A 22,784-nucleotide genomic window follows, 5' to 3' on the forward strand; every position below is an offset into this window, starting at 1 on the left:
GCCCTGCCTGTGCTCCTGGGGCTGCATTCTCCCGGGTGAGAGGAGGTGAGAACTCAGAAACCCAGCTCCTGGTCAGGAACAGCCAGAGGGACCGAGTCCGTCCCAGGGCGGGGCCGGCTGGGCTGTCCCTCCGGCCTCCTCCCAGCCCACAGGCCGCCGGCTGGTGAGCCCGCGCTGCCGGCTCCGGGAGGCCACTGTCCGGGGCCTGGCGCGCGGGCGGAGCGCCCCTGCACCCTGGCCCCGGAGCCCCCTCAGCTGCTCCTCCGGAGGCCCCGCGCCCACAGAGCCCGCTCCGGGGAGAGGCCGGCCTGGCCGCCGTGGCCGTGGGCCTGGCACAGCCCCCGAAGGAATAAACCCGTTCCTTCGCCGCGGACAGGGAGGGCTGGCGGGAGCCTCCGTCAGAGCCTGAGGGTGTCCGGTCACCAGCGCCTCTCCCAGCCCCCCAGGTGCCAGGGCCAGGAGCCCCGGCCGCCCCCTGACGCCGTGCCCTCTCGCCGTGTGACCGGCTGCTTCCCCAGCCTCCCTGGGCCCGTTTCCTCAGAGATAAAACGAAGCTGCTAAGAGGACTGCCCGAGGCCGCACGTTACAAGACGGGACAGCCCCTGGGGCTACCCGCTCAGAACCCACCCCCGGCCCTGTGCCCATTTCACAGGCGGGAACACCGAGCACCAGCGACCGCCACGCGCCACAGCCGCGCCCATCGCGGCAGACAGAGCTGCCCCCTCCCCTCCCCCGCCGAGGCACCCAGCGCCAGGCCCTCCCCGCCCGCCTCCGGGAACAGAGAACCACCTCTCGTCCGTCCGTCCGTCCGTCCGTCCGTCCGGTGTGACACAGCCGGGCAGGCCCTGACGGCCGGCTGCCAGGGGAACAGCCCCCGCCCCAGCCGGGCCCCTGAAGCCTTGGCTGCAGTGGATCCTGGAAGAGCTGCAAACGGCCGCCTCCGGCCCCAGACCCAGCGCCCGCCGGTGACACCTCCCCCGTGTCCCTCCACCGCCCCGTCCCCTCAGAGCGCGCCCTGGGCTCCCGGCCAGGCGGCCGCGGCCTCGGGCCCCACACCCTCCGGGCGGCGTGGGCCGGGGGCTCCTGCTGAGCAGCGGCGGAGGGGGACTCACTGGTGAGGCGGTGGGCGCGGAGCCGGGGTGCAGGCCGGCGCAGACTCTCGCAGGGGCGCGGGGGGGGCTGGCGGAGACCGGACACGGACACCCCCGGGCTCGGTGGGGGAGCCGCGGGGCGCCCGTGACGAGCAGTTGGAGGCACAGGCTGGGGCCTGAGGAAGCTGGGCCGGAGCCGCGGGGCCTGGGCCGTGGAGATAGGAGCCCGGCCACCACAAAGGCTGTTTCCGGCACCGCCTTCGGCCGCGGGCGAGCACGCTGCCCCCGAACCGCCCGCCGCGGCCGAAGGCGGAGGGTCCGAGCCGTGGCTACACAGCACGAGGCTCGGTGACCAGGGAGCAATGCACCCGCCGCTGTCAGTGCGATCCCGGCCTGGGCCAGGGACCAGCCGGGGGGGGGGGGGTCCCCCGAGGTGCACAGGTCACGCCGGCCCACCCTGAGCAGACAGGACAGGCACAGCCACCGCCTCGCCCACCTGCGCCTCCCGTCCCCGTCCCCGTCAGGAGGACCAGCCTGGATGAGGCACGTTTGTCAGCCGTTTCCATGACAACAGAAATCAAATACCAGAAGCAAAGGCGAGAGCCAGCCAGGCTGTGGGGGCGGCCGGCTGCCTCCCTGCTCCGTTCCCGGGGAGGGGCCCGGAGGGGCTGGAGGGGGGGCTGGGGGAGCAGACCTCACCCCCCTTCGGGCCCAGGACACCCCGCCGGAGTCTGTGCGTCCCCCGGGGCGTCTTGCTGCTGGCCGCCGCGTTCGAGGGGACAGCTCAGGACACGAGGACCGCGTCTGCGAAAGGACGGCACTGGGAAGGCGCGAACCGAACCCGGCACCCTCCCCGGCTCCTGACTCCTCTTCGCCCTCCTCCACCTTTTCTTTTCTTTCTTTCTTTCTTTCTTTTTTTTTTTTTTTTTTTTAAATATATTTTATTGATTTTTTTCACAGAGAGGAAGGGAGAGGGACAGAGAGTTAGAAACATCGATGAGAGAGAATCATCGACCAGCCGCCTCCTGCACAACCCCTCCTGGGGATGTGCCCGCAACCAGTGTACATGCCTTTAACCAGAATCGAACCCAGGACCTTTCAGCCTGCAGACGGGCGCTCTATCCACTGAGCCAAACCGGTTTTGGTCTCCTCCACCTTTTCTAAGATCCATTTAAGTCTGGCCCTGGCTGGCGGCTCAGTGGTTAGAGCGCTGGCCCACGGACTGGAGGCTCCAGATTCCACTCTATGTTCCACCCCCGGCCTGGTCCGGATGTACGCAGGAGGCGACCAATCCATGTGTCTTTCTCACATGGATCTCTCTCTCTCTCTCTCTCTCTCAAAATTAATGAGAAAAAAAAAATGTCCTCGGTTGAGGATTAACAAAAAAAAAGATTTGTTTAAGTCTAGCCGGTTTACAATGTTCTGTCAGCTCCCCTGGGCCCTGTTCCTGGAGTGACATTAACCTCCCCCCTCGGCCGGACTCGGAGACGCCAGGTAGATTCTGTCACAGTGACATCTGCCAGCGCTGGCGACCTCGCTTCCTCACGCTCTTCGGGACGAAATGTGGGGGTCTCTGGGTGGGCCCCGAAGCTCCCCGTCAGCCACCTGCTCACCCCCCTTCCCTCCCCCCATGTCCGCGCTCCTGGCTCAGCCCAAGTCTCTGGCTCCAATGGTCAGACGCTCACTCTTTTTTTTCTTTTTCTTTTTTTAAAATATATTTTATTAATTTTTTTACAGAGAGGAAGAGAGAGAAATAGATTTAGAAACATCAATGAGAGAGAATCATGGATCAGCTGCCTCTTGCACACCCCCCACTGGAGATGTGCCTGCAACCAAGGCACATGCCCTTGACCAGAATCGAACCTGGGACCTTTCAGTCTGCAGGCTCTATCCACTGAGCCACACCGGCTTTTGGCAGTTCACTCTTGAAAGCGGGTCTTCTGGCCGCAGATGCTGAGAAAGGCCCCCTGTGATGGTCACCCACAAACCACGTGCCCCTCCCCTTCTCCCGCACACGGAGCCAGCACAGGGGCCGGGCGGGGCGGGCCCACAGCCCCTCCGCTCGGAGCAGCAGCCGGCAGGATGGCGGAGCTATTTAAAGCCGGTGACAGCCGTCCCGGCATCTGTTTGATGACACGGCGACGCTCCTGTCACACGCGGCGCTGAGCTCCTGACGGGGAGGCAGATGCGAGGACAGGCCCCGGGCGCCCGCCCACGCTCCCTGCTGACAGCGGCAGCGGGAGGGGGTCCAGGCGTGCGTGTCAGAGAGAACACCGGCTGCTGGAGTTACGGATGGAAAACCGTGTGCCTGAGCCCCGCCCGGTGGCTCAGTGGGCGGAGAGTGAGCCTGTACACCGACAGGTGGCGGGTTCGAGTCCCGCTCAGGGCACAGCCCCCGGTTGTGGGTTCCATTACCCGGTCAGGGTGTGTGGAAGGCAGCCGACCCATGCTCCTCCCTCCCGTCCTCTCTCCGAAACTCCACTGAGCGGTTCCAATCAAACGGAACGGAACCACAAAGCGGAGTTGTCCGCCGGCTGCTGGGTGTGCGCGGCGGGCCCGGCAGACACCGGCTGCTCGGCCTTTCTCCGGAGAACAAGACCGATCCTCCCGCCCTCCCTTCACAGCGGAGCTGGCCGGGCCCCAGACCGCCCCGGACCGGGGACCAGCAGAACCAGGACACGCGGGAGCCACTGCGTGTTTCTCCCCATCACGCCCTCCCCAAGGAAACAACAGCAACGGCGATAGACAACCATGGGCTGGGCACTCACCACGCACATGAACCATGTCCCCAAGGTCATGTCCACCGGACCCTGTGACCGTGACCGTGTGTGGCTCTGGGGCCTCAGAGGTGTGACCAGCGGCGAGGAGGTCGCGGGCTCAGACACAGGGCGGAGGCCGGGGACACAGAGGCCAGGGCTGTGAGCCCAGGTCACCAAGGGGCACGGGCCCCGCGGGGCCAGGGAAAGGCCGGGGCTGGACCAAGGCCCGGGACACGGCGTCTGGCCTGATTCAGATGCATGGCCACCGCAGCTGGGATCCTGCCTCCCCTGGTGCCCCCGAGACTGGTCTGCGGGCGCTGATACACTGGGGTCACGGCTCCAAGGCCCGTGGATGCCTCCCGGGCCCCGCTCGCTGGCCTCCCGGGCCAGCCTCCTGAGCCCCACACCGGCCTCCCCTCCCAGCCCCACACCGGCCTCCCAGGCCCCACACCGGCCTCCCGGGCCCCCACACCGGCCTCCCGGCCCCACGCCGGCCTCCCCTCCCGGCCCCACACCGGCCTCCCGGGCCCCACACCGGCCTCCCGGGCCCCACACCGGCCTCCCCTCCCGGCCCCACACCGGCCTCCCGGGCCCCACACCGGCCTCCCGGGCCCCACGCCGGCCTCCCCTCCCGGCCCCACACCGGCCTCCCGGGCCCCACACCGGCCTCCCCTCCCGGCCCCACGCCGGCCTCCCGGGCCCCACACCGGCCTCCCCTCCCGGCCCCACGCCGGCCTCCCGGGTCCCACGCCGGCCTCCCGGGCCCCACGCCGGCCTCCCGGCCCCACACCGGCCTCCCGGCCCCCACACCGGCCTCCCGGCCCCACACCGGCCTCCCGGCCCCACACCGGCCTCCGGGCCCCCCCGCCGGCCTCCCGGGCCCCACGCCGGCCTCCCCTCCCGGCCCCCACGCCGGCCTCCCGGCCCCACGCCGGCCTCCCGGGCCCCACGCCGGCCTCCCGGGCCCCACGCCGGCCTCCCCTCCCGGCCCCACACCAGCCTCCCGGCCCCACGCCGGCCTCCCGGCCCCCACGCCGGCCTCCCGGCCCCACGCCGGCCTCCCGGGCCCCACACCGGCCTCCCGGCCCCACACCGGCCTCCCCTCCCGGCCCCACGCCGGCTCCCCCCCATGCCGGCCTCCCGGCCCCCACGCCGGCCTCCCGGGCCCCACACCGGCCTCCCGGCCCCCACGCCGGCTCCCCCACACACCGGCCTACTGGGCCCCACGCCGGCCTCCCCTCCCGGCCCCACGCCGCCCCCCCCCACCGGCCCCCCCCCCACCGGCCTACTGGGCCTGCTGGTGGCGAGACCTCGCACGCCCTCCCCCTCGCTCTGGTGTCCTGCAGCAGGCAGATCGCAGACCGTGTTATCCTCCCTCCATCACGGCTCATAGTCACCCCGGCCGGCGAGCATTCACAGCGCGTGCCGCCACCGGCACGGTACATTTTTCAAAAAATAATTCACTCGGCCAACAGCTGAGAATCCCCTAATTTAATGTGTTCTCCGGTGTATTTAATTTTCCAGCAAGTGGAACTACACGCTCACGGGCTGAGCGTTTTTGCCAAGTGGAGACGAGCAGCCAAAGAAAATGTTTAAAGAAAAGAGCAGAGCAGAAGCGGGGAGCGTGCGCCAGCCACCGAGGATCCGCCAGCCTCACCGCCGCCTCTCAGTGTGGACAGTCCCCCACCGGCCGGCACTCCCCCGGCCTGACACAGACCGAGGCCCAGAGAGACACAGACCGAGGCCCAGAGAGGGGTGGCTGCCCACCGGGCTCAGGCACAGAGAGGGGTGGCTGCCCACCAGGCTCAGGGACAGAGAGGGGTGGCCTGCCCATCAGGCTCAGGGACAGGGAGACTGAGGCCCAGAGAGGGGTGGCTGCCCACCGGGCTCAGGGACAGGGAGACTGAGGCACAGAGAGGGGGTGGCCTGCCCACCGGGCTCAGGGACAGGGAGACTGAGGCACAGAGAGGGGGTGGCTGCCCACCGGGCTCAGGGACAGGGAGACTGAGGCACAGAGAGGGGGTGGCCTGCCCACCGGGCTCAGGGACAGGGAGACTGAGGCACAGAGAGGGGTGGCTGCCCACCGGGCTCAGGGACAGAGAGGGGTGGCTGCCCATCAGGCTCAGGACAGGGAGACTGAGGCACAGAGAGGGGGTGGCCTGCCCATCGGGCTCAGGGACAGGGAAACAGGTCTGCTTTCACCTGCCGTGTCTGAGGCCGATCCACGTGACAGCAAACATGTTCCTTTTGCCAAATGACATTCGTTCGAGGACAGGCCGCGGGCATTCAGCCACGTGTCTGCTGACGCCCTCGGGCTGCTTCCCTGTGGTGGCTGCCGGCTCGCACCCTGCAGACAGCGAGTCCCGGGGAGACACCTCCGGCTCCGATCGAGCCCCGAGGGTGCACCCGAGAGGAGGTGTTTTCCCCGGAGCGCGTCCCCCAGCCAGGAGGCAGCCCAGCGGTCCGGGAGGAACGAACGCTAAGTGCAGAGGCATCCCTGCAGCGCCCCCGGGAGCACACGCCAAGCCCCCGGGAGCACACGCCAAGCCCCCGGGGAGAACACGCCAAGCCCCCGGGAATGCACGCCAAGCCCCCGGGAGCACACGTCAAGCCCCCGGGAACGCACGCCAAGCCCCCGGGGAGAACACGCCAAGCCCCCGGGAGCACACGCCAAGCCCCCGGGAGCACACGCCAAGCCCCCGGGAGCGCCCGCCAAGCCCCCGGGAGCACACGCCAAGCCCCCGGGAGCACACGCCAAGCCCCCGGGGAGAACACGCCAAGCCCCCGGGAGCGCACGCCAAGCCCCCGGGAACGCACGCCAAGCCCCCGGGAACGCACGCCAAGCCCCCCGGAACGCACGCCAAGCCCCCGGGAGCACACGCCAAGCCCCCCGGAACGCACGCCAAGCCCCCGGGAGCACACGCCAAGCCCCCCGGAACGCACGCCAAGCCCCCCGGAACGCACGCCAAGCCCCCGGGAACGCACGCCAAGCCCCCGGGAGCACACACCAAGCCCCCGGGAGCACACGCCAAGCCCCCGGGAGCGCACGCCAAGCCCCCGGGAGCACACGCCAAGCCCCCGGGAGCGCACGCCAAGCCCCCGGGAGCACACACCAAGCCCCCAGGAGCACACACCAAGCCCTCGGGGAGCACACGCCAAGCCCCCAGGAGCACACGCCAAGCCCCCGGGAGCACACGCCAAGCCCCCTGCACACGGCGAGGCTGGAATCTGTGTGCCGCTCCCACAGAAGCTCCATCAGTAAAACCCCTCACACTGCCCACAGGGTGTCCGGAGCCTCGGCCCCAAACACACTTCCCCTCGCAAAGCACAGACGTTCCTGGAGCAGCAGCACTGGGATCGGAGAGGACAGGTGCCCCCCTCCCTGGGCACCTGGCACCCCCCCCCTCAGCTCGCCCTGGGCACCTGGCACCCCCCCCCTCAGCTCGCCCCGGGCACCCGGACACCTCCCCTCCCCCCCTCAGCTCGCCCCGGGCACCCCGACACCTCCCCCCCCCAGCTCGCCCCGGGCACCCCGACACCTCCCCCCCCTCAGCTCGCCCCGGGCACCCCGACACCTCCCCCCCCTCAGCTCGCCCCGGGCACCCCGACACCTCCCCCCCTCAGCTCGCCCCGGGCACCCCGACACCTCCCCCCCCTCAGCTCGCCCCGGGCACTCTGACACCTCCCCCCCCTCAGCTCGCCCCCGGCACCCCGACACCTCCCCTCTCCCGCTCAGCTCGCCCCGGGCACCCCAACACCTCCCCCCCTCAGCTCGCCCCGGGCACCCTGACACCTCCCCCCCTCAGCTCGCCCCGGGCACCCCAACACCTCCCCCCCCTCAGCTTGCCCCGGGTACCCCAACACCTCCCCCCGCCTCAGCTCGCCCCCGGGCACCCCGACACCTCCCACCCCCTCAGCTCGCCCCGGCACCCCGACACCTCCCCCCCCTCAGCTAGCCCCGGGCACCCCGACACCTCCCCCCCTCAGCTCACCCCGGGCACCCCAACACCTCCCCCCCTCAGCTTGCCCCGGGCACCCCAACACCTCCCCCCCCCTCAGCTCGCCCCGGGCACCCCGACACCTCTCCCCCCTCAGCTCACCCCGGGCACCCCGACACCTCCCCCCCTCAGCTCGCCCCGGGCACCCCGACACCTCCCCCCCCTCAGCTTGCCCCGGGCACCCCGACACCCCCCCCCCCGCCCGCCCCGGGCACCCCGACACCCCCCCCCCCTCAGCTCGCCCCGGGCACCCCGACACCTCCCCCCCCTCAGCTCGCCCTGGGCACCCCGACACCTCCCCCCTCAGCTCGCCCTGGGCACCCCGACACCTCCCCCCTAAGCTCGCCCTGGGCACCCTGACACCCCCCCCCTCAGCTCGCCCCGGGCACCCCGACACCTCCCCCCTCAGCTCGCCCCGGGCACCCTGACACCTCCCCCCTCAGCTCGCCCTGGGCACCCCGACACCCCCCCCCTCAGCTCGCCCGGGCCTGAGCCCCGCCCGTTCACGGCGGAGCCGGTGGCTGGTCCTTCCCTCTGGCCTCGGGCCTCTGTCCGAGGGGGACAGTGGAGGGGCCGCAGTGACCATGGGGACCACGGCTGACTCCGGGGGCGGCTCGGACCGGCCTGGCCTCGCACTGCCCCCAACAGCTTTTATTAAAACTTCCAAACGCATGGAACGGGGCGACTGGACCCTGAGCCCCTGAGCACACGGCTGGGTGTCCGGCCGACACTTCTCTGGGCTGTTCATGAAGCACCCTCCGTCCGTCCATCCGTCTGTCCGTCCGACTCCCAGCGGCCCGTCCTGTAGCTGCCGTGACGACGCACCCGGTGGCTGAGGAAGACAGGCCTGCGTTTCCTGTGGTTCTGGGGCCCCGAGTCCCCAGTGGGCTCCCTGGCTGGAAGCGGGCTGAGGGCCGGGAGGGGTGGGGAGAAGGTCTCTCCTCCCGCGGAGTCCGAGCCCCCTCCTCGGCCTGCAGCCCCCTCGCTCAGCCTGTGCCGCCGGCACGGCCTCCTCCGGGCGGCACGCCGCTCCCTCCGCGAGAACCCGCGTCCACCGGCTCCCCAGCGCCTCTCCCAGCCGAGGCCGCACTGAGTCACCCGCCACGTCCTTCCCGTGTGGGTGGCCTGCTCACAGGCGTGGGACGGGGGCTGCTGGGGGCTTCCGCGCCGTCTTACCTTTCGTGCTTTTCAAAACAAACTGCAGACGGACAGGGATATACTGACTCGCGCTCCGTATACTGACCAGAGGCCCGGTGCACTGGGGCGGGGGGTGGGGGGGTCCCCTCAGCCCGGCCGGTACCCTCTCACAGGCCAGGACTTCTCGCTCCTCACCGCCCGCTGGCAGCAGAGGTGGGAGAGGCTCCCACCACCGCGCTGCACTCACCAGCTCCTGCCTTGAGCGTCTGCCCCCTGGTGGTCAGTGCACAACCTAGCGACCAGTCGTTTTACCATTTGCTCATTAGGGTTTCATGATGTAGGATAGTTCTCTCTTTTGGTAAAATTTGCATGCAGTGAAATGCACGTATGTAGTGCTCAGCCAATGGATTTCCACAAACACACGTACCCGACTTTCTCAGACCCCCAGCAGGAGAGAGGACACTTTCAGAACAGAAAACCCCTCCTGCCCGGGAAGCCCAGCCCCGAGGCAGCCGCCCCGACCAGCGACCAGCGTGCTGTCTGCACGGCTCCAGGCGGTGGGGCCGGGCGGGGCCGCGGCCTCGTGGGCAGAGCCTCGTGTCTCAGCACCTTTTCCCTCCCGTTGCCCCTGAAGTTCCGTCTGTGAGCACTGCCCGCGCCTCCCCCACCCTCCGCGGGCGGGACCCGAGCTGCTTCCAGGTTCAGCTCCAACGAGGAAGCTGCTGTGCGTCTCCTCCCCTCGCCCAAGCGCCCCCAGGACCCCTGTGGCCCGTCAGGAGCAGAGGCCGGGGAGACGCAGCACAGACCCCGGGGCAGCGTGTGAGCGGGCCTGGCCCCTGCCGGCGGCCGCCACGGACACCCTGCGGCTCCCCTCTGCCTGGAAACGGGCTGGTATCCCCCACAGTCCCTGCCTCACACACGAGGGAGACCCCGAAGCTCCACGCCTCAGAGGGTGACGCATGCAGCCCAACAGGCCCCGCGGCCGGACACTGGGCGTCGGGACCGGAGGAAAGGACCGGCTGCCGCCCACAGCCGGGCAGTGAGGGGCCAGGGGGACAGTCTGGTTTGCAGGCGGCACGGAGGGTCCGAGGATGGGGGAGCCCCAGCACCTCCAGCCCCATGAGTCCCGGTCTCTGTTCTCTCCCCACGCGGGCAGCAGGGACGGCAGATCCCCGGGGGCCGCTGTCTGTACCGCGCTCCCAGGCTCAGAGCGTCTTTCTGCCGCTGTGCGGGCGCTGAACGGTGATCTGTGCATCGACGCAAAGCCTTCGGCATGGAGAAAAGGCTTCTCGGGCTCGTCTGGCACGTGATGGGGCCGCAGGTTTGGAAACAGAACAGCGAGGCCGGCAACAGCCCCGGGGGGAGGGTCCGTCAAGCCCTTCCGGCCACTGGGCAGGTGCGCGCCCGCTTAGACGGTAAACGTCCCTGAATTATTCTGACGACCGGCAGGAGTGCGATACCTCCCATCCCCCGAGCGAGGCCGCATCGCAAAGCCAGCTCCTCTCCTGAGGAGGTTGCCACAGAGACCTGCCACTTGGGGGACCGGGCAGGCCAGCCAGCTGCCAGGAGATCCCAGAGCGTCAGCGAGTCCCGAGAGAGGCCGCCCGCCCCGGCACAGGAAGGCGCGGGCACCGAGCGGTCCCTCGGGGCCCAGCCTCGGCTTCCTGTCGCCACGGAGACACAGCGTCTGGAATAACAGCCAGAGGAAACAGGACAACGCCCGCCGCCTCCCTCCTGAAGGCCACTTCCTCCGCCCGCCGGAGAGGAAACCAGTGGGGCTTCCCGTGCCCCCTCCCCGCCCCGAGGAGTCACTGCCGCGCGGAGCCGGACAGAGGCACAGGCAGAGGGCAACGGCCCCGAGGAGACGCATTGGGTGTTTTCCTCTCGGGTGGCAGGGTCTGCAGAGAACTCACAGGTCCACGGGGTCCAAACACTCTATAGTAACATACAGAAATGTTTTAAAATGTTTTAAAAGCCGAAACCGGTGTGGCTCAGTGGATAGAGCGTCAGCCTGCGGACTGAAAGGTCCCGGGTTCGATTCCGGTCAAGGGCATGTCCCTTGGTTGCGGGCACATCCCCAGTGGGGGGGGGGGGGTGCAAGAGGCAGCTGATCGATGATTCTCTCTCATCGATGTTTCTTTCTTTGTTTCTTTCTTTCTTTCTTTTTTTTAATATATTTTATTGATTTTATACAGAGAGGAAGGGAGAGAGATAGAGAGCTAGAAACATCGATGAGAGTCATCGATCAGCTGCCTCTTGCACACCCCCTACTGGGGATATGCCAGTAACCAAGGTACATGCCCTTGACCAGAATCGAACCCGGGACCCTTCAGTCCCCAAGCCAACGCTCTATCCATTGAGCCAAACCGGTCCCGGCTCTCATTGATGTTTCTAACGCTCTATTCCTCTCTCTTCCTCTCTGTAAAAAAAAAATCAATAAAATATATTTAAAAACATAATAATAAAATAAAAATAAAATGTTTTTAAAATGTCTACCCGTATTTTCCGGCGTATAAGACGACTTTTGAAACGAAAAAAAGTCAACCGAAAATCGGGGGCAAAAGACCAAAATTGCACAAAAATTACCTGCAGATCTTGACTGCAAAATAAATCTTTTCTTTGAAGTGGGGGGTAGTCTTATACAGCGAATATAGGCCTAAACCTATGTTTTAACTGTAAAACTAGGGGGGTCGTCTTATTACCTGGAAAATACGGTAACAATGTTAAAAAGGTTTTAAAAGGTTCGAATTAACTTTCTTGAAACGTAAGGTGTGATATGAAGGACACATTCCCCACTGCCCTGAAGTGGGTGTGCCCCAGAGACAAGGGTTTGAACGTCAGTCACTGACTCCGAGGAACTCGCTAAGATACCGTTTCCCCAAAAATAGGACAGTGTCTTATATTAATTTTTTCTCCCAAAGTTGCGCTAGGTCTTATTTTCAGGGGATGTCTTATCTTTCCATGCGCTAGGTCTTATTTTCAGAGGATGTCTTATTTTCGGGGAAACACGGTAACCATCTGTGTGCGTGATGTACTCCCCCTGGATAACTACACACAGCCCCTCGCCCCCTTTGGGATGAACACGCATGCACTGACGTCATTCACTGACAACCACCTGAACGGCTGCGCGTACAGAACAGGCTTTACAAACGGGTCCTGACAGCCAACATGCTGGCCTGTCGAGGCCGCCACGCAGGCACGTCCTTCTGTCATCGGCAGGCGCCTCCCCTCCATGCTCTGCTCCCTGCAGGCGACAGAGGACGGCCGGTACCCCCCTTTGTGAGGAGAGCGAGCTCCAGGTGAGGGGCGCCGGCCCTGCCTCCGACCGGACCAGCCCAGCTGCGGACCCCGAGGACAGCACCCCGGGTCCCCTCCAGCCTGCACCGCAGCCCCGGGAGCGTGTGTGAGTAACAAAGTGCCGTGATCTGCAGCTGCACATGTTCACGTGCTGTGAGTCCTCCACAGTTAGCGGAATCACTGTGCGAGCGCTTAAAACTGAAATGAAGCTTCTGGTCTTTTCGGTCCTAGGCCTGCCCTCGGTCCTGCATGCACAGAGCAGCCTCTTCGCTAGCAACGACTTAAATGTCCCAACACCTGCCCGGCTCAAGTTTATCTCCGGGGACGTCTTAGGACAGGTAAACCCCCTGGGTCCTTTCCCAGGATCTACTTCTTTTTTTTTTTTTTTTTTAATATATTTTATTGATTTTGTAGAGAGGAAGGGAGAGAGATACACAGTTAGAAAAACATCAATGAGAGAGAGTCATGGATCAGCTGCCTCCTGCACACCCCCTACTGGGGATATGCCAGTAACCAAGGTACATGCCCTTGACCGGAATCGAACCCGGGACCCTTCAGTCCCCAAGCCGATGCTCTATCCATTGAGCCAAACTGGTCTCAGCATGGATCTACTTCTCCTGGCTTCTCTTCCCAGAGAACATTCTAGAATCCACCACGTGCACGGCTCCTCCACGTCTTACCGGCCGCTCTCTTTCCCTTCTCAGAGGGCAGGAGTCCACGGCCTTCCCCAGGATGGCGCCTCCCTCCCGAAGGGCCCTCCTGCAGGCGGCCGGCTCCCTGCCAGAGATGGGCGGACGCCCGGTCCTACCCGCCGGGCGGAGGGGACGGCATGACAAAGCCTCTCTCTGTCCTGCCAGAGAGAAGGACATTGTGCCTCTCCTTTTAAAGGGAAGTGGAGGGGCTGTTGGGACCTGCTACCCAACAAGACATGGAGATCCCTTCACTGTGTCCCCCCTCTCTCCTCCCCTCCCGCCCCCCCAGTTCTCTGTGCAAACCATCCCGAAAGGCACTCTGCCTCCCGCCGGGCGACTCTGCCCCGCAGCAGGAGCTGGGACGGTCCTAGGGAAGGCTGCTTCCTCAGCCATAAAATGAGGGGCTCCCCCCCCACCGGGCTGGCTCCCGTGGCGTCCACACAGCTGTCCACTGGCACCCGGGGCGCTCCGAAGGGAACCCCCCCTCCTGGGACGAGCAGGTAGCGGTTTAGGACGGGGGTTCCTCTCCGGGAAGTAATTTAAGTCCACGAAGGACCCAGCACACACCGACCTTGGGCTCAAGGTCGCAGCCACCTGGCGAGTTCTTTAGAGCTGGCTGCAGGCCCCGGGCAGCATCTGGCTTAACTGTTACTATTTCTGACCAGCTGCTCAGCGGGCGCCCCGGGCGGGGGACAGAAGACAGGCTCGGACACGGAGGAAATACGGCGTCCGATGAAGGAGACGTAACCAAGCACACCAGGAACCCCTGACGTCCAACGGTTAAACAAAGGCCAGAGGGCTGACCAGACCGAAGCAGACACACGGATGGCACCCACCACACGAAAAGGAAATGGGACCCTAGTTCCACTCTGAAAATATGTTTAGTAACAATAACAACAAACAGGCAGCCAGGGACTCGCATTTCCTTGATGCTTCTCCCCACGGAGAGCCTCGGTGTGGGCTCCGGTGGCCTGGGTTCCGGTGGCCTCGGCTCCGGTGGCCTCGGCTCCGGTGGCCTCGGCTCCGGTGGCCTCGGCTCTGGTGGTCTCGGCTCTGGTGGCCTCGGCTCTGCAGTCCTGCGCTGGTCCCGGGTGGCTGGGCAGACATGGGGCCTCGCGTGGCACATGCATGGAGTGGACTGTCCAGCCCTCCCCTCTAGGGTCACGGGCCCAGAGCCGGCCTCACAGGTGTCACCCAGCAGCCGGGCATCCCTGGGCACTCCGTCGCCCGCCTCCTGGCCAGAGGGACCTGTGGGGCCTCCCTCCGGGGGGACAGGGCACCTCACGAGGGACAGGGGGACCTCACGTGGCGCCTCTCTTCCCGCCTCGCTCGGAGCCGGCACAGCGGACCCGCTCGGAGCAGCTTGCCCCTGAGCGCCCCGGCCCCAGGGGGCTCCGGCTTCCTTTCCGAGCGCCCGCCTCCGTCCCCGGTGCCGGCGGTCCCAGTTCCACTTTCTGAACGGCCCCATGTGACACGGCGCAGAGCGTATGAGCCTGAGTCACGCCGAGAATTCACCCCCAGACACTTCCTGCCGGCTGCGCGGGTGCGGAGCAAACCCTCCTGCAGTGACGCCCCTGGAAGCTGCAGGGCCCCCCACGTGCCCCCACGTGCCCTGTCAGCCCCAAAACGCTGTCCTCCCAGCGGGCAGACGCTACCGGCCTCTGATTCTGGGCGGTGCTGTGGGGCCGCCACACACACACACACATACACCCGCTCCTGAACTTTCTAACAAACAGGACGCGAAACCCAGGCCACACTGGCAGCCCCGAGCACACCTCCAAGTGCCTCTCCTGTCCGCCCTGCGGTGGCAAATCAGCGCCCTCCCGCAGGGCCAGCGTCTGTGCCAGGCCCCGCTCCAGCTCACCGGCCTCCAGACCCGCACGAGGGCGAGCTCGGGCCCGGGCCTGCGGGGGCGCGGGCAGCTGGAGTCAGGACCCGGGTCCCTAGCCTCACAGCTCATCTCCGCTCTGCTCCTTCCCCGCTTCCCGGAGACCAGCCCTCCCCCATCCCCACATCGGGGCCCAGTTATGGTTGGAGGCCTTTGGTTTCTATGGGGGAACCCCTGAGGGTGCCAGGCACCCCAAATTTGAGAACCGAGGCAAGGGACCCAGCAGACAACACAAAAGCCACAGTGTCTGTTCCTTCGGCTGTGTCCACGTCTCCTGCTCCTCAGCAGGTGCTTTGCCTATTTAATGGCCCCTGAATGACGTGAGCTTGGGGTGCCTGGTGCATTTATGTGAAAGCAGACTGGCCCCAAATATTCCGGCTCACACACGTCTGGAGGCTGGGCCAGAGGCACCCCCCTTGGAACTGGGGACCCGTCCATGGCCCCAGGCCCGTGCTCCTGGCATTCCAAGGGCGGAAATGGCACCTGTGAGACTCAGGAACAGCCCGGACGTGTCGCTGACCTGCTGTCTGAGCACTGCCTTTCCTGGCCCAGGGTGCCCAGGCCGCCTAGCTCTCTGACTGCGGGGGGCGGGGGTCCTTCCGGAACCTGTTATCAGGGGCCCCTGGGTCTGGCTAACACCACTGCCTGGGCTCCCCCAGAGCCAGGACGACAAGGACAGCCGGGGGGGGGGGGGGGCACGCACTTGGAGGACAGCGGGGATGAGGGGCAGTTTGCCATCTCCTTTAGGAGACATGCCTTCCCGGGCCTCATCCCGGCCTCTGTCTGGTCCTTCAGGGAGAGGCTCCTGACCAGGCCCTGCCTCTGGGACCTGATGCCCTCACTGGTTAGAGCGCCCCCTGGAGGAAACGAGCATGGGGTGCAGCATCCCCAAGGCACTGTGTCCCCAGCCTAAGGACCACAGTGGGGTTCAGTGCGTGCCCTGTCTGGGTGTGTGTCGGGGGGACATGCGCCCCGAGCTATGCCCACGCCGGGGTGCAGCAGACTCCCCAGGAAGGAGACCAGCCTCTGCACACCCGCCTCCAGGTCCCTCCTTTCCCACAACCGCCCGAGGCCGCCCCTGGGCACCTGCCTCTCACAGCGCCCACCCCCCAGTCCCCAGGACAGCGGCGAAGCCCGAGCGCGGGGCGCGCGCCGGCGCCGGTGACCCCTCCGCGGGCGGGAACGGGTCTCGGTGGCCCTTCCTGGCAGCGCCCTCCCCGGGGGCCGCCCGCTCTGCGCCCTGTCCCTCCGCTGACCGCCTATCCCCCCATCCAGCCCCCCGCCACCCGGGCCGCCCGGGACGGGGCCCAGCCAGGGCCGCAGGAGCCGCCGCCCGCGGTGCCCTTGGCCCGCGCTCCGGGCCCGGCGCCCTGTTCGCCCCAAGCCCCGCCCCGGCGGAGGGGCCCGGGCGGGACACTCTCCGGGGCGGAGGGGCCCGGGCGGGACACTCTCCGGGGCGGAGGGGCCCGGGCGGGACACTCTCCGGGGCGGAGGGGCCCGGGAGCTCAGCTCCGCGGCTTAAAGGTCCGGAGGGGGAGGAGCGGGTGACGGCGGCGCCAAAGGTCACAGCCGCGCGCCGCCGGCCTGGAGGCGGGGCCCGGGGCGGGGGCGCGGGGCGCGTGGCCCCGGCGGGGAGCGGGGATCGGGGATCGGGGATCCAGGGCGCGTGGCCCCGGCGGGGAGCGGGGATCGGGGGCGCGTGGCCCCGGCGGGGAGCGGGGATCTGGGGCGCGTGGCCCCGGAGGGGAGCGGGGATCGGGGATCGGAGATCCGGGGCGGTGCGTGGGGCGCAGGGCGCGGGGACCCGCGGCGCCGGCGGGACCGGGTGGCGGTCGGGGCCGCGCACTCACCCTCGCGGGCCTTCTTCCTCCGCAGCGTGCCGCCCAGCTTGCCCAGGAAGGTCTCCTCCTTCTTCATCCTGGGGGTCCGCAGCGGCGAGGAGCGCAGGGACATGGGCTGCGGCACCGGCTCCCGCGGGCGCAGCGCTCTGAGCCGCCGGGTCGCTGCCCCGGGGAGTGGCCGGAGGGCGCGGCCCCGGCGCCGGCCCCCGCCCCGCCCCCGCCCGGCCCCGCCGCCCGCCGCCGGAGGTCTGTCCGGACCGGATCCTGGTCGCCCTTCCCGCCCGCAGGCAGCCGCCGGTCCCACGCCGCGCGCCCCCCACTGTCTACGCGGAGGACGGGCTGCCCCTGGGCCTGAGCCGGACACACCCCCCCCCCCCCCCCCGCCACCCTGCGCCCCTTTGTTCTGCGGGCCTGAGCCCCGAGCCCCCGGGCTCTGCTGATGCCCATGGGGAGCGGGCGGCCACGTGCATCACATAACCCGCAAACGGTCGTTTCGCTGCCGGCTTCTCCCCGGAGCCAGGCCTGGGCTGGGGGGACCCCTGTGAACTGTCCGGTCTTGGGGGGGGAGGGGGCGGCGGACACCAAGGACAGCCCTGTAACCCAGGAGCCAGGCCCCAGGGACAGGGGATGCCGGAGTCACACAGAGCCCGGAAGGGGAGGGGAGAGAAGGGGGGCGTGGGAGGGGGGACTCGGGGGCCAGGGGGCTTGTAGGGGGGCCTCTGACCCGGGACTGGGGTGCAGAAGCCCTCACCTGCCTTTGGGGAAGGAAGAGAAGTCTCTGCAGCGGAGGGGAAGGGAGAAGGGCACGCGTGGGCCTCGCGTGGGGATGTGGCAGGGCCGGAACGGCAGATGCTGGGTGGACGGTGAGGGGCAGAGGGCATGAGGTCAGCGCCCTGTGGGGGGACCCTGAGCCCCTGGACCCGCGGCCTGGCACCCACGGCTGCAGAGACAGCCGGAAGCACGGGCCACGGAGAGCAGAAGCTGTGCCAACGCCAGCCCCGAGGTGGGGCCAGGGCACGGACAGGACACCGGCCGCACACGTGGGCAGCAGTGGGATGCTGAGGTCTGGGGTAGTGAGGTCAGAGGTCTCGGAGGCCTCCATGGCCCCATCTGGGGCGTCGCTCACCAAGCTGGGGAGGCCCCAGACGGAGTGAATTCGGCTTTGAGAAGCCAGGGGTGCTGGCAGAGTCCGGGCCAGGCAGCGCGCTCTGTGCCGGGGTGCTGCCCGCCACCCTCAGCTCCCCGCCCACAGGACAGGGTCCACTCGGAAATGCACGGACCAGATGCTGTGTAGTTTCGGGTGGCCCACAGACACCCACCTGTTCGGGCACACAGGCCCCGGGGGGAGCTGTGACCAGGGGAGGGTGAGCAGCAGGGCAGCCTGGGAAAGAGGGGCGAATGCCGGGCCCAGGAGCAGGGAGCCAGGTGGCGTGGGCGCCCGCAGAGGCGCCTGGGAAACCGTGTCTGAGTCTCCGTCCGGGGTCCGGCTTCCCAGCGGACGCACAGGACATACACCTGTCACCTGCTAACCGCCCCGTGAGCCCTGCAGGAACGCCTACAGGCGTTTAAGATGCCGTGACTCGCCCTAGCTGGCTTGGCTACAGCGTCAGCCTGCAGACTGAAGGGACCGGGGTTCGGTTCCGGCCAAGGGCACATGCCTAGTTTGCGGGCTTGGTCCCCAGTGGGGGTGTGCAGGAGGCAGCCAATCAATGATTCTCTCATCATTGATGTTTCTATCTCTCCCTCTCCCTTCCTCTCTAAAATCAATTTTAAAAATTTAAAAATAAATAGGTAAATAAATAAAATGTCCTGACAGCCACCAGCTGGTGTGCTGAGTGGTCAGAGCATCAGCCCACACAGCGAAGGGTCACAGGTTCGATTCCGGTCCAGGGCGCGTACCTGGGTCAGGTCACCCCCAGCCCAGTTGGGGTGTGTGCTAGAAGCCACCCATCAATTTGACATCGATGTTTCTCCTTCCCTGCCTCCCTCCTTTCACCCTCTCTGAAAAGCAGTGGGGAAAATATCCTCGGGTGAGGACAAAAACTTTTTTTAAAATTAAAGTGTGGCGGTGCCGTGGAAGAGTTTCTCTCGCAGACAGCCACACACTGACAGCGGTGCGCCTGCCCCCCCGGACCACCCGAGGCAAAGGAGGCGCTGGAAGGGGAAGTGGCCGGCCTCCGGGGTAGCCGGCCTGGGATACGTAGACGTCATTCGTATAAAAAGCACAACCACACGTCAGCGCGGGCGTGTGCTTGTTACTAAGAAAGCACACGTCGGAGCGGGCTGGAGGGGCCAGTGGGGATAAAAGGGAACATCATACTTTCCATAGTTGCCCTGACTGGTGTGGCTCAGTGGATAGAGCGTCGGCCTGCGGGCTGAAAGATCCCAGGTTCCATTCAGGTGAAGGGCATGTACCTTGGTTGCAGGCACATCCCCAGTGGGGGCTGTGCAGGAGGCAGCTGATCGATGTTTCTCTCTCATCGATGTTTCTGGCTCTCTCTCCCCCTCTCCCTCCCTCTCTGTAAAAAAAATTAATACAATGTATTTTTTTAAAAAAACAGTAAAGATTTAAAACAAACAAACAAAAAAACCTACGAAGCAGCAGTGGAGTTCACGTGGCTCCCCACCCCGGCCGAGAGCAGATCCTTCCCCTGCTGGGCTCGGCCTGCAGGCGGAGCGGGGCCTGTGTGGTGCAGTGGGAGGTGGTGGCTGAGCTGGTGGCTGCGGACTGTCTGGCTGCTTTGTGCGCAGAGGACAGGAACAGTGGATTGTTGGCGTGGTTGGTCTGCGTTTTGTAGGCGCTGGAGGAAGAAGCCACACTGCTACAACCCCCCTCGCTTCCCTCCTAACAGGCTCCTCTCCGGGGGTCACTCTCTCCGGGGGTCGTTCTCTCCGGGGGTCACTCTCTCCGGGGGGCGTCCTCTCCGGGGGTCACTCTCTCCGGGGGTCATTCTCTCCGGGGGTCACTCTCTCCGGGGGGTCGTTCTCTTCGGGGGTCACTCTCTCCGGGAGTCACTCTCTCCGGGGGTCACTCTCTCCGGGGGGCGTCCTCTCCGGGGGGCGTCCTCTCCGGGGGTCACTCTCTCCGGGGGTCACTCTCTCCGGGGGGTCGTTCTCTTCGGGGGGCGTCCTCTCCGGGGGGCGATTCTCTCCGGGGGTCATTCTCTCCGGGGGGCGTCCTCTCCGGGGGTCACTCTCTCCGGGGGTCACTCTCTCCGGGGGGCGTCCTCTCCGGGGGTCATTCTCTCCGGGGGGCGTCCTCTCCGGGGGTCATTCTCTCCAGGGGGCGTCCTCTCTGGAGGTCATTCTCTCCGGGGGGCATTCTCTCCGGGGTCATTCTCTCCGGGGGCCATTCTCTCCGGGGGGCGTCCTCTCCGGGGGTCATTCTCTCCGGGGGTCACTCTCTCCGGGGGGCGTCCTCTCCGGGGGTCATTCTCTCCGGGGGGCGTCCTCTCCGGGGGTCACTCTCTCCGGGGGGCATTCTCTCCGGGGGTCACTCTCTCCGGGGGGCGTCCTCTCCGGGGGCCATTCTCTCCGGGGGGCGTCCTCTCCGGGGGTCACTCTCTCCGGGGGGCTTTCTCTCCGGGGGCCATTCTCTCCAGGGGGCGTCCTCTCCAGGGGTCATTCTCTCCGGGGGCGTCCTCTCTGAGGGGCGTCCTCTCCGGGGGGCGTCCTCTCCCGGGGTCATCCTATCCGGGGGGCGTCCTCTCCGGGGGGCGTCCTCTCCAGGGGGCGTCCTCTCCGGGGGCCATTCTCTCCGGGGGTCATTCTCTCCGGGGGTCATTCTCTCCGGGGGTCATTCTCTCCGGGGGCGTCCTCTCCGGGGGGCGTCCTCTCCGGGGGGCGTCTTCTCCGGGGGTCACTCTCTCCGGGGGGCGTCCTCTCCAGGGGTCGTTCTCTCCGGGGGGCGTCCTCTCCGGGGGCCATTCTCTCCGGGGGCCATTCTCTCCAGGGGGCGTCCTCTCCAGGGGTCATTCTCTCCGGGGGGCGTCCTCTCTGAGGGGTGTCCTCTCCGGGGGGCGTCCTCTCCCGGGGTCATCCTATCCGGGGGGCGTCCTCTCCGGGGGGCGTCCTCTCCGGGGGGTGTCTTCTCCAGGGGTCACTCTCTCCGGGGGTCATTCTCTCCGGGGGCGTCCTCTCCGGGGGTCATTCTCTCCGGGGGGCGTCCTCTCCGGGGGGCGTCCTCTCCGGGGGGCGTCCTCTCTGGGGGATCGGCATCGGGAGGACTCTCCAGGCTGCCTTACAGATCGGTACACGGAGGTGTTCGCTGGGAGTTCGGGAACGTTGGCTTTTAATAAAAGAGAATTTACCAAGAAGCAGAAACGTGATCTCAGCCCCGTCCACTCGGCCCTCCGCCCTGGGCATGCTGGGAGGGCGCTTATGGGAATCGGGGTGCAGGCAGGGCCGCGGAGAGAAGCTGCTTCCTTTTAAGCTGCGTCGGGGCCGAGGCCCGAGCATCCCGCGAGCGCGTGGGGCCAGCAGCGGCTCTTGGTCCCTCGGGGCGCCTCCCGGGAGGGGCGCTGGGCGCAGGGGCGTGATGTCCGAGCACTCCAGCGGCGGCAGACGGAGAAGCAGCCGCGGGGACGAGACGGAGCCCAGGCCCGACGGCCCAGCTGGCAGAGTGCGGGCTCCTCTCGGGTTCGACTTCCAGTCAGCGCACGTGCCTGGGCGGGGGGCTCGGTCCCCAGGATGGAGGGGCGTGAAGGCCGCGGACCCATGCTCTCTCTCTGCTGTCTCTGTCTCCCTGTCCCCACGGAGCAATGCAGTGCAGCAAGGCCCTGTGAGCGGGGCGGCCGGACACGAGTCCACGTGGAGTGGATTCACATCTCCGAAGCTCTGCAGGGGCGCCTTCTCTAGGTCACAGTGGCCGCCCTGGAGGCGAGGCGCCTCTGGAGATGCCCGCGGCCCAGCGTGGTCCGGGGCACTGGTGGGTGTGGTGACCTCCCGGAAGCCTTAGGGGCAGAGTGGGGCACACACACACACACACACACACCCTCCCCCTCGGCAGCAGGAGGTCTCTCCAGCTTCGGTTTCATTCCTCACCAATCTGTCTGTTAATGGCTGGCGGCTGGGCGGGCGCTCAGAGAGGTGAGAGCCCCCTGCTGCCCTGGGCTCCCCTCGCCTCCCGCTCCCGTGCCCAGAAAGAAGGGGTTCCTGGGAAAACCTGGCAGAGGGTGAGCGCTCTGGGAGAGGGGAGGGAGCCCGTTCCAGGGGGACCCACTGGGAAGCACCTCCTTGTGCTGCTTGTTGCAAACCTCCCACAGCCTGCGGAGGGCGCAGCGGGCGGAGGGCACGGCGGAGGGCACAGCCTGCGGAGGGCGCTGCGGGCGGAGGGCACGGCGGAGGGCACAGCGGGCGGAGGGCGTGGCAGGCGGAGGGCCCGGCGGAGGGCCCGGCGGAGGGCACGGCGGGCGGAGGGCGCGGCGGAGGGCACAGCGGGCGGAGGGCGCAGCGGGCGGAGGGCACAGCGGAGGGCACAGCGGGCGGAGGGCGCGGCGGAGGGCACAGCGGGCGGAGGGCACAGCCTGCGGAGGGCGCGGCGGAGGGCACAGCAGGCGGAGGGCGCGGCGGAGGGCACAGCGGAGGGCGCGGCGGGCGGAGGGCGCGGCGGACGGAGGGCACAGCCTGCGGAGGGCCCGGCGGAGGGCACAGCGGGCGGAGGGCACAGCCTGCGGAGGGCGCAGCAGAGGGCACTGCGGAGGGCGCAGCGGGCGGAGGGCGCAGCGGGCGGAGGGCGTGGCAGGCGGAGGGCCCGGCGGAGGGCACGGCAGGCAGAGGGACAGGGACCAGGCCGCCTGGCTGCCTCGCTGGGGGAGACCCAGCTCCCGGCCCTTCCCCGGCCTCACTGCACACCAGGCCATCGGGAGTCACCAGCCCTTGGAGCGGTCATGTCACCAGCCTGCTAAGTGACTGCTCTGGCGGGAGAGAGCTGTGGCTCCCGCTGAGCGCGGGGAGCATGAGAAGGTGGCCACCGGCCTGGAATCCTAGAACAGCCAGCACTTCCCCACGCGGCCCAGCGTGCACCCGGGCGGGCGGCCGCGCTCAGCTGCCGCTCACTCGGTGAGTTTGGAAACATCAGCA

The 22,784-nt window shown here is 67.4% G+C and overlaps 1 protein-coding gene across 1 annotated transcript in view; it reads right to left on the reverse strand.

The window, feature by feature from the left end:
• LOC118708792 (beta-parvin) overlaps nt 1-16,864 on the reverse strand; it is a 38,170-nt gene extending 21,306 nt beyond the window's left edge. Inside the window, exon 1 of the mRNA XM_036420247.2 lies at nt 16,713-16,864. Within this exon, the coding sequence (XP_036276140.1) occupies nt 16,713-16,815 (103 nt within the window). The 5' untranslated portion in view covers nt 16,816-16,864. The remainder of the gene's footprint in view (nt 1-16,712) is intronic.
• Between the last annotated feature and the right edge of the window lie 5,920 nt (nt 16,865-22,784).

The sequence above is a fragment of the Pipistrellus kuhlii genome, unplaced genomic scaffold (genome assembly GCF_014108245.1).
Source record: "Pipistrellus kuhlii isolate mPipKuh1 unplaced genomic scaffold, mPipKuh1.p scaffold_m20_p_64, whole genome shotgun sequence".
Taxonomy (NCBI): domain Eukaryota; kingdom Metazoa; phylum Chordata; class Mammalia; order Chiroptera; family Vespertilionidae; genus Pipistrellus; species Pipistrellus kuhlii.